This window comes from Apteryx rowi, unplaced genomic scaffold (assembly GCF_003343035.1).
Source record: "Apteryx rowi isolate R43461 unplaced genomic scaffold, aptRow1 scaffold_450, whole genome shotgun sequence".
Lineage (NCBI taxonomy): Eukaryota > Metazoa > Chordata > Aves > Apterygiformes > Apterygidae > Apteryx > Apteryx rowi.
Window position 1 is genome coordinate 552,181 of NW_020450706.1, and position 10,905 is coordinate 563,085.

General features: G+C 58.5%; 1 protein-coding gene across 2 annotated transcripts in view; it reads right to left on the reverse strand.

Annotated features, from left to right (window-relative positions):
- The window catches only part of ETV5 (ETS variant 5), a 16,638-nt gene extending 6,008 nt beyond the window's left edge, over nt 1-10,630 (reverse strand). For both annotated transcript variants that reach the window (XM_026077393.1, XM_026077392.1), the window contains exons 1-5: nt 10,580-10,630; nt 6,122-6,284; nt 3,576-3,705; nt 2,781-3,062; nt 267-529 (exon numbers count right to left, since the gene is read on the reverse strand). In XM_026077393.1, the coding sequence (XP_025933178.1) occupies nt 267-529; nt 2,781-3,062; nt 3,576-3,705; nt 6,122 (676 nt within the window). In that variant the 5' untranslated portion in view covers nt 6,123-6,284; nt 10,580-10,630. The remainder of the gene's footprint in view (nt 1-266; nt 530-2,780; nt 3,063-3,575; nt 3,706-6,121; nt 6,285-10,579) is intronic.
- Between the last annotated feature and the right edge of the window lie 275 nt (nt 10,631-10,905).

Genomic DNA, 10,905 nt, shown 5'->3' on the forward strand with positions numbered 1-10,905 from the left:
CGCCATCTGCTCCGCTGCGCTGCTAACGGCCGCGCTGCAGCCCGAGCTGGCGGTATTTTTAGGCATAAGGCGATTAGAGGATTTTCCGTGATGTTAGCGGGGTTCGGTGCAAAGAGCCAGAAACGGGCGCTGGCGYGTGCAACCCTAGGTCGCCCTTCCTGCGGCCGTCCCGCAGCGTCCCGCCGGCGGAGCCCGTCCCTGCAGCTCCGGCGCCTCCCCGGCCCCCTCGGATGCTCCTCCACCTGGCATCCGGGCGCGATACCCACCTGAGTCGATGCAGTAATCCCTGGGCTCCTGCTTAATGCCCATGGGCGCCTGGAAGCTGGGCCCGGGGGCGGCGGGCAGGCCGGCAACCCCCTGCTCGTAGAGCGGGTCGGGGTACTCCTGCTTGAATCCCTGAGGGGGCCGGGGGGCGGCGGGGACCAGGGGCTCCGACAGCTGCCGGTGGTAGACGGGGCGGTTGTCGCCGCCGGGGAGCCCGGGCTGCGGCGGGAAGGGGTGGCAGGGCTCAGACATCTGCCTCTGAAACCTGGTGGGGAAGAGGGAGACGCGGCGTTACCGGAGGGCGACCATCGCTTTCGGGGCAAGGGCTTGCCCCAAGCGGGGCAGCAAAGCGGGACGCGAAGGGGACGAGCTCCCGTGGGGGACCCGGCGGCGGCCCGGCGAGCCCTCCTCCCCCGCCGGCAGCTCATCCCGACACCTTGAAAGGCGATCTCGGCGCGCCGGCTCTGCCGCCGTTCGGCTTTGTAACTGGATCGCTCCCAGCTGACGGCCTGGGATTACTCCGTTTCCGCTCCGCGTCCCGCTGCCCTTCCTGAGTGAAACCCTAGCGCCGTGCCGCTATGKCCATTCCCTGCGGGCCGGCCCTCGGCATAGCTCGGAGGTCGCCCGGAGCCGCGCGCTCCGGCCCGCTCGGCCGCGGGATGCTCGTCGCCCGAGGCCCCCACTGAGGCGCGTCCCCGCGGTTTCCGCCGGGGCACRCGAGCCACGCGGCGCGGCCGTCCCGAAATACAGCGCCGCGGCCTGACCTTCCCTCCGTCCTGCTACGGGCTGCCCGCCGCTGGCACAAGCACATGCGGGACGAGGGAGGGCACCGGCTCTCCTGCCTGTCTCACGCTGGTACCAGCCTCCAGGGACGTGGGCATCAGCCCCAATGAGGCTCTGTGGCCAGGTGACACCAGTGCGATGAGATGAAGCCACCGCTCAAAGACGGAGCAGGGCCTCTCCCCTTGGCATCACGCAAAGTCATCCTCTTTCCTCCCCAAAAGCAGCCCCGAGGGCGACACTCGCCTACCTCTTCTGTAGGTGGCCTGACAAGGAGCTTCAGCCTTGGGTCAAGGCCAGGAGCAAAAAAATAACCCCTACCTGTGCCGTTTATGGTGCAGCCCCAAAATCCGGATCTCAGGGTGCCCTGTGTCATGGCGAGGGCACCCAGACCCCTGCATGCTTGCACACAGCTGAGCAGAGCTCGCCTCTAGAGGTCATCGCCCACAGCTTGGCACCCCAGGGAGCAGTTAAGGACCTGACCCTCAAGCTGATGGCTGAAGGTCACCTATGGGAGCTCGTGACTGCTCGGGAGGCTGGAAGAGCAAGTCTGCAGCCTCTTCCCAGCCCGGCAGAACTCATTTTGGAGAGCACAGACCTGAAGCAGGTGGGAAAGGGGACAGGCAGGAGCCTTGGCCCAGCCCATGGCAGCAGGGATTCGCACACATGGCATCCTTTGCCGTCATCATCTTGCACGAGGCAGCTTGGCGAAGGGTCTGCGCAGGCCCTCGCTGGGGGCTGGCAAAGGCTGGGGTGAGCAGGACCCCCAAACCCCATTAGCAAGGGACTGTCTCATGAGGAAAAAGAGCCAAGAGATCCCAGTAGGAAGTGACAAGTCTTACAAAGAAGTCCGGATATAAAAGTTACAAGCCCTGCGGTTTTCCTGCATCTCAGCTTCTAGCAGAACCAAGAAATAACGTCGCCTGCCAGGAAAAGCGGAAGTGAGGGGCAGGCAGCATCACATGGCAGAGGCAAACCCTGACTGTACAGGCATGTTCACGCTTGCTTTCTTGGGCAACACACAAAAGCCTTCCAAGGAACCAGGTTAGCTTGGGAAAAAGCACCGAAATGCTGAGTTCGTAAAGGATCCTGCATCTGCAGAAAGCAAGGGGAAGCTGCCGTTGGAAGAAACAGCAGAGGAGTCTGCAAGTGGAACCAGATCAAAAAATGTCAAAGACTAATCAAGACCAAGTCCTGGCTTTTGTGCCTCAGCCATGGAGGCGGAAGGGATTGCCCAGCCCATGGTCCCTGCGAAGGGACACATCCTTGTGTGCACTTCCATCAGGGCAACCAGCAGTCATCTTCCTTGGGGCCCTGCAGCGCTGGCTTCTGCAAGCCCCCAGATGGCAACATCTGGCACGTGCTCTGCAGCCCAGGTGAAGAGCAAGGGGGCAGATGTCCTGGCTACCTCCTATCCCCTCCCCACAATACGAGGTCGCCGATCCATCCCAAGAGGGGAAATGTTCTTAGAAACACCAGCAAAGACTCACATGCTTGGTTTGGCAGCAGAAATGAAACCACTGAATAAGGATGATCTCCAGCAAGAGAGCAAAGCAGCCAAGATAGAGTCCTGGCAGGGCATGTGAAGAGAGGCCAAAGTCTCAGAAGTGACGCTGTACTTCTAATTCTGAGTGCAAGCGAAAGGGGACCTACCGTGTTTCAGGCAACAGGCAGCACCCACCAGACCCACCTCAGACAGCGCGATTGCAACAGCCAAGGCGCGGCGCGTTCCTCACCTGTGCTCTGCGGGGTATTGGTTTTCAGACATCATCTTTGGCATGTGCATGGGTGGGTGAGGTGGCCGGGGCACGGCGAACGTTTGCTGCCTCTGTTCCTGAAGAGGGTGAGGGGCTGGGGCCGGGGGAGCCCCCCGGAGCGGGGTGGCTGGGGCGGCATGGGCAGCAGCCTGCACGGCTGGGGCCGGCGGCGGGAGCGACGATCCCTGGTGAGCAGGAGACACTGGCGTGGCGGGTGGCGTTAATGGCTTGAACCCAGCGGGGGGCTTCCTGTCGTAGGCACTGCAGAGAGGAGAGGCAACAGGAGCGTCACGCGCAGGGACGGCTGCGCTGGCAGGGCTTCGCCTAGCACTGGTTGGTAGGAAACACCACTAACGTGGCGGGATGGCTGCCAGCCCCAGGGGATCCTCGTACTGCAGAGACTGACAGCCAAAAAGAGTTCCTGTGATGGGACCCAACACTGCAGACAGCCAGAGTATCCCTCGCCCTCCTGGCGCCCAAGCCTCGTGGGCTTTCCACCCAAGACGGGTCTGGTCTGGTCACCCAGGGCTCCCCACCCTCCAAGGGTGGAGGGCACCTGCATGGTACCTCTGATCCCAGCAGTGCACAGTGTCCCCAAACACCTCCAGATGTCTATATAGTATGGCATGCTCTCATCCCGAAGGAAAGGCAAAGCCAAAGCCAGCTGCCGAGCACTTCTGGGGCTGGCAGCATCCATGCAGTGCTTCCCACCGCAGAGCCAAGGCTTTCTCYAAGAAGATGTCCAAAACCAGCAGGGACCCATCTGCAACCTACCAGCAGTTGTAGAGGCACTTGTCTCCATAGTTAGCGCAGAGAGCCTGCTCGTGGCTACAGGACGACAGCTCGGAGGAAGGGCTGTGCAGTTCCCGCTTGATCTTTGCCGGAGGTGGGGCGTGCAGGACCACTGCAACGAGAAAGAGGAGGAGGAGGAGGACAGAGTCACCCATGCGCCATCAACTTCCAGCCTTGACTTCATTGCTGCGGGGCCTGAGCTGGCACAGGAGAAGAGGATGGGTGATGCTACCCCTGGGTAGCATCTACTTGAGGTGCTCTCAGCACCCGATTCCTGAGCAAAATTAACCCTGAGGGCTAGGACGGCCACCTGAGTGGCTCTGGGCACCATTGACACCAGCCAGACACCCACATGCACCCCCTCAAGGGCAAAGCAAGAGCAGTCTCTGCATGAAGGAGCCAGTGCCAGCCTTGTCCAGCAGTGGCAGACAGAAGGATCATTCACGTCCCTAAGGTTAGGCTCTGCTCAAGGCCAGCAGGCCACCAAAGCAGGGCAGGATTGTGCTCCAGGACCTGTCTTTCTGGCCTGGGCTTGTCAGTGGATTAGCAGTGGGCACAGCAGGATGCTCGCCAGCCCCCTGACCTGGAGCATTTCTCCTATGGGGGAGAAGGTGGCCGAATACACCTGCGGCGGGGAGAACAGCTGCACAGCCCCTTGCAGGGGCTACGCCACAAGCATCACAGCCTGTCCCACCTTGCCTGTTACACTGAAGGGCATTTGCCACCAAAGGACCAAGCTACGGTGGCAGTCAGGGATGCAAGAGCTGGTAGAACCAGCAGGCAGGGCCCTGCACACTTCCCAAGGACGCTGTCCTCGGCACGGTCTCCGCTTGGCATGGCCACACACGGACCATCTGCTCTGCTCCCCTGGGCATGACTGTGACAGGGTGAGGAGATGCAGTTCGCTTTGGGGCCCAGGGAAGGAGGAAAGTCCTACAGCTGCAGAAGAACTGGCAGAGAGACACCAAATAACCTCAGAAAAGCAGATATCCAAGCTTCCTCAGTCACTTCAGACATGGGCACTAGATCTGCATCATGAGGCTTCAGAAAAGACCACCTGGGTTTACGGACAAGACCCCACTGCACATTTAAGTCTCTTTCAAGCTAACTTTGCTCTTTCCTGCCTGACAGCACATGCCAAAGCCCAGACAGCCCCAGCTCCTTGGCACGAGGGTACTGGCAGCCACAACTTGTAAATGAATTTTGGTTGCTCCACTGAGCAAGCAGCAACACACCGAACCCTTGACAGGGTCCGGGAAGCTCACATCCCACAGCAGGTGGGTTTAAGACTCCAGCTCTGTTCCCAGGTCAGCTACACAGAAAAGCAGGTCTAATCCCTCCCTTCTGCATGCTGGGGCCAGCAGCTGCCAACCCTGCTTCGGCCACAATCCAGCCTAGGGAAGGGTGCGAGAAACAAGGGTGCCTGCGCATGGCTGGGATCTGGGAGCTTAAGGACTCATCAGTGGGATGCAGCAACCCACTTGCCCTTGATGGAGGTGCGAGAAACAAGGGTGCCCGCGCGTGGTTGGGATCTGGGAGCTTAAGGACTCATCAGTGGGATGCAGCAACCCACTTGCCCTTGATGGAGGTGCGAGAAACAAGGGTGCCCGCGCGTGGTTGGGATCCTGGAGCTTAAGGACTCATCAGTGGGATGCAACAACCCATTTGCCCTTGATGGAGCACACCCAGCTCTGAATTAGCTGGCCAGAGCCATGCTGAGAATTGGTGAGTGGCTCCAGAGGATCCACTTTTCTCCTGGAATTGGCCCAGACTAAGGTGAGCAGTATCCTGCCAGACACAGACTCAGCCACCTGATCAAGGGGAGTCAATCCCAGGACCCCCAGCAGATGGTGGAGGATGGAGAGCCATGATTTTAAGAGTTCAACTGGCAAATGTCCCATCAAAACCAAATCCTTCCCAGCCCCACCAAGCCCGCTCACTATATATAATTTTAAACCAACTAATATATGCTTAACCTAATCAACTTCTGAAAACGGACACTCTAGGAAAGGGAAAGTGCATCAGAGATCTTCACCTAAGTAGCACCCGAACAAGGGAGCCAAGACTAATTGGAAATGGAGCATTAGCTCCATGCAAAGTCTGAACACAGCCCAGTTAAACCAGGAGGACTGAATTGCTCCAGGACAACTGTTCACAGCTTGCCAGGTAATTAGCTGCTCCCTTAATTTGTCAAAACCTTTAAAGAGCTGCTGATTCCTTCCCCCTTCCTCCCCCCCACCAAACAGCCCAGAGCAGCTGGTACCAAGGGCATAAAATCCCCGGAGGAGTATTTGAAACATGAAGCCCAGGTTGTCTCCTCTCCAGTGCAGAGGCACGAGCGGTCCCTTGCGAGCACAGACCCTCGCAGTCCTTTCAAGCGCTAAAGGAGCCCGATTTATTTCTCGCCTCTTCCCCCMCACACACAACAAATGAGTTTCTGCTGCCTTCAGCGTTTCTAGCGTTAATCCCGGGCTGCGCAGAGGCTGCTAGGGCCCAGGCGCCCAGCGGGAAAGCGAAGGGGAACTTGCTTTGGAAGGGCTCCAGCTGCCTATCACGGGCATGTTTCTCTCCAACAGGCTCCGTGTTGTTCGAGCGGGGTTGTTTTTCCGCCAGCCGCACAATGGGGTCTGGTTATTCATTGAAAAAGTCTCCGAGCGGGCGCCGCCCTCCATTCACAAACAATTTGGAACGCTCCATTCATTCGGCAGGGGGAAGGAAAAAAAAAAATTATTATTATTTCTTTTTCCTCCCCCCAGAGCTTAGCGCTGCCATTCAAGAAAAGGGAAACGATACTTAAGATCATAACAGAGACCAGCTGTCCGCGCGGAGAAGCCCGGACTTTGTGCAACGTTTGAATTCCTTACATAAACACCGCAGGGCCGGCCCGCGCTACTCTTCAAGACTTGGCCTTTCCGCCAAGTTCATTTCAAAAAAAAAAAACCGAGGCGATTGTGCAAGGCTGCTTGCGGCGCGGGCCGGAACGCCCTTTGGCGAGAGGAGGAGGGAAGAGAAAGAAAAATAACTGTGGGCGGCTGATTGGGAAGAGCATCTCCCGCGTGCCCCCCCAGCCCCGGCTCCTCGGCCTCCGGACCCCCTGCCTCCCAGCCGGGCCCGCCAGCACCAGTTTGTTTGCAGGCCTCCCAGTGGCAAGAGCTCTCCAAACTGGGAGAGTCGAGGCGCGGGGCGAGAGATCGGTCCTCCGGGGACCGGCGGGAGCACGCGGCGGGCTGGGCGGACGGGCGCAGCGCCACCGCCGCCGCCGTCCCCCGCTAACGGCTCTCCGGGCCGGCTCGCCGGTTTTTTGGCTTTTCGCTGGCGAGCGGCCAGGCGGGGGGAGCCGGGAACATGCCAAGACTGCTTGCCGGGTGTTGACTGCGAAAGGTATGCCTTTACCCGGCGCCGAATGCCTCAAAGGCACATTGTGTGTGCGAGCGCTTTTAACCTTTCCGTTCCTCGGCTCTCCGCTGTAATTAAAAGCTACAGAAGAGGCAGAGGGAGCAGCTTCACTACGGATGAGGCTGCCGAACACGCCTCAGCCTACCGCTGCGGGGCCAAGCCACGTGGAGGCCCGCGGGGGCCCCTCTCCGGGCTACTTTCGCCCCCGGGGGTGGCCGGAGAGGGGACGGGACAGCCGCACTGCCGCAGCCCGCCGAGCCCTGGCTCCTGGCCGATGAGGAGGGGATATCTTGGGCGCATCCCCTGCAAACACTCTGTTTCTGGCTAAGTTGGCCATGGCTCTTYGAGCCACGAGGGCAAACCTTAAACCAAGGGAGCCTGATGTCTCCCGCAGGGTGGGAGAGCAAGGCCAGGCGTGCCGGGGTTTGCACGACAGCGCAGACAGCCCCCGGTGTTGCACCCCTCTCGTCCCCACCCCCACTGCCCCCCTTGCAGTAACTCCCAGGTTATTCCTGTTATTCCCAAATTATTGCAACAACCTCCATCTGCCGTTTGAGCGCTGACCTGGACAGCACGCAATGAGCCTCGAGCGGCACCGGCTTTGCCAGCGGCGCCCGCAGCCCGAGCCAAGGGGAAGGCAACCAAGCCACTGTTTGCRGCGCGGCCACCAGTTGGGGACCTTGGCAGCCGCTCAAGCTGTCACCTGGGAGTTAACCTCTCCGCCTGTTCCTCCATCCCCCCTTCACAAGGCACCGGCATTACAGGACGCACCCAAGGTCACACCRGGAGACAGAGCCAGAAATAGAAGCCCGGGCTCCTGCTTTCCTTTGTTGAAACAATCCTTCCTCGGGAACAACCCTTCTTTTTTTTTTAATTTTGGTGCCAAAGATAACCCGCTCCCCACCCTGCTCATCGGCTTCGCTGCAAACCATCTGCGCAGGGGGACAAAATTCCCTGGGGAACAAATTCACCCCTGGAGCAGGGGGGGCTCCCGTCCGGACCTTCCCACCCTCCGGCTGGGGGGGGCAAAGCTTCGCTCCGCGCTCGCTCTCCCCAGCGCACACCTATCGCTTAACGGTTATTTAAACAGCCTCCCAAGATACAGCGCTGGGCACGTACCCTTCTCCCCCAGGGCCAGGGCAGGAGAACAAACAACACGTGACGAGTGTTAGTCAACACCAGCCAGGCTGTTACCGAAAAGCCCGTACCTACACTCGGCCACAGAGGTAGCCCGAGGCCCACATGGGAGAGGGGACAGCGCGGCGAGCTCTGGCGGAGCGCCGTACGGCCTCCRCACGGGATCTGCCCTTTCCCTAAGGCATCGAGCCTTCCCCTGTCTCGATCAGTAAGATAAGCCTGGGTGCTCCGAAGCATTCACACCCCGGGAACGGGAGCTGCACCCCCAAAACCGGCTCGCCATCCTGATGCTACAGCACCCGAAATCTGGGATGCTCCCAGGAGTCCCGCATCTAAGGTGCGATTGGCAAACGCCTCTTGTCGCGCGAGTCCGAGAACAACGCCGCCCTTATTCAGAGGCGCCCTACTTCCCCTGTCCTTAGGGGCCAGTTCCTCCCAAAATGTGAACAGGTTGCAGCGGTCCGTTGCCCTTCAGTGCGGCAAACCCCAACTTAGGGGAAGTGCCTTCCAAGGGGCGCACTCCCAAAAATTATGAACGGCAAGCGGGCTGCAGGACGCACCTACGTGCGACGAGGAGTTGTAGCAAGGCGAGAACGATGCCTCAGTGGCTGCAAGAGGCGCTTCCAAGCGCGCCCGTAAGTGCAGAACTGCAGGAACCGGCTACAACGTGGCCCCACAAACAGGCACCAAGACCCCAAATCTACTCGTATCCCTTGCATGCCTCCAGGAAGGAGCGAGGACCAAGTCCCCGCTAGCAAAGGCCAGGCATCAGGGAGGAGGTTTCACCGGACACATTTCTCTCATTATTTATAGACTGCACAAGGCTCAAAAGCAGAATGAAATGAAATCGGGCTGGGTGCTACTGCAAGTCAGGAGCATTTTCTCCTCTTTAAGTGCTCTCTAGTCCCAGGTGGCAAAGTTATGAGCTTCGAGTCAGCGCCCAAATCCCACGAGCGGCTCYGCGCAGGTGACGGGGCTGCGGGAGCACGCAGCCAAGCACCCCTGGCCCACACGGTCCCCTGCTCAACAGCAAGGGCCACATTTGCTTCATCCCCCCAGGAAARTTAAGGAAGCTTATTATAGTCAGGYGAGGAGAGCTCCTTTCAAGCGACAAAGGCATTTCAACACCAGTAATTTGGGGTCTGCAGAGGCAGAGCAGGTTAGAAGTACATTTAAAGTCTCGACCAAATGCTTTTTTTTTTTTTTTTTTCCCCTTAGCCCAGAAAAGTCTCTCTCGTCTCTGAGCTCTTCAGGTTACAAGGAAACAAGAGACTGCCAAAAGGCACTGGAAWCAGCTTCAGCTATAAGAGCCACCCTCCCACGCATGCTGCAGTTTATACTGCTCCAAGCAAGAGCTGACGGGCTGTACTAGGATGTCAACAGCGAGTTGCGTTTCTGACTTCGGGCTCGCCTTTTATCTCAGGGGAGAAAGGGGAAAAAAAAAAAAAAAAAGAAAGCATCTGGAACTTGGGTTGTCTGCAACAGTTTAATGGCAAGCTTCCCACTCACTTAGAAGTAATCAAAGAGCAATAATTAACATGTATTTACGGTAGTATAAGATACTCTGCTGCATGCTGTGACAAAGCTGGAATGAAAAAATCTGTTCGACTGCAGGCTAAATTTGATTTCCTTCAAGTTCTGGCGCTGTCTGCCTTAGCAGCGAAACCCAGCCGCCGACACCAAGCTGCTGCTTATGTTTTCCAGGTAACATTTCAAAACATCCTGATCGGCCCCCACCTTGCAGCCGAGCCCCTAACGCCAGAACAGTCAGCACCGGAGACGCGCGCGAGCACGACGGGCCATTAGCCGCGCACCAGCCCCTGCCCTCGCCCCTAACTGGTTCAGGCAACGAAGCACAGCTAAGAAACAACTCTCTCTCTCTTATGCAATTCAAGAGGGACTGCATTTTCACTGGCCTCCTTTTAAATATGCTTGCTTGCCAGTGATTAATGCTGCTTAAAGCAGCTCAAGTTTCAACGCTCAGGTCTGCTCTTGCCAAAAGCGCTAGGCCAGGACTGTAAAAAGCTCTAGAAACTGCAGAGATTGTGGCTAACCAACAAGCCCAGCACGGGCTTTCACATCCACTTGAAAAGGGAAAGGAGCATTTATAAGCAAATCGACATTACTCTGAACAGGCAGCGAGTCTCAAAGGAGCCCAGAGATCAGCTAGAGGCATTTCCATGCATTTGGCTATAGTTTTCCCATTTGCGAAGCACAGGGCACTGCAAGTTTCATCCTGAAGAGCCCAAAAGGGCACGGATACGCCCGCGCGTTTCCCCCCCCCAAAGCCTGCGAGCGTCCCGGCTCCGCTAACAACCGCTTTCCCAAGGCAGCGGCTCCAAACCGAGCCCGGCATTTCGCACGTGCGCCCCGAACCCGCACATTTCCATCACAAAGAACAACAACAACAACAACAACAACAACMACMAMCCCCCCCGGCCCCGATAACTTACAGTTGTCGGACTGGAAATCTGGGACAAACTGTTCATCGTCGGGGACCTGAGCTAAAAAAGAAAAAACACAAACGGGGAAAAAAAAGGGGGGGGGAGGTTTATAGCGCGTTCAGTCCTCAAACGCGCTCACGGAGGGATCGCGCGCGGCGGAAAGGGGAGATGGCGACTTGCCTTCGGCTAGCCAGGCCTCCTGGAGCTGGCTGAGATCCTGGAAGAGCTCTGCAACAGAGGGAAGCCTGAGCGGCGCGACAGAAGCGCCACCGCGGCGGCCGCGGCGCCGCCGATCGGGCAGGCGCGAGGCCGCGCCGAGGGGCGCCGCGGGGGGG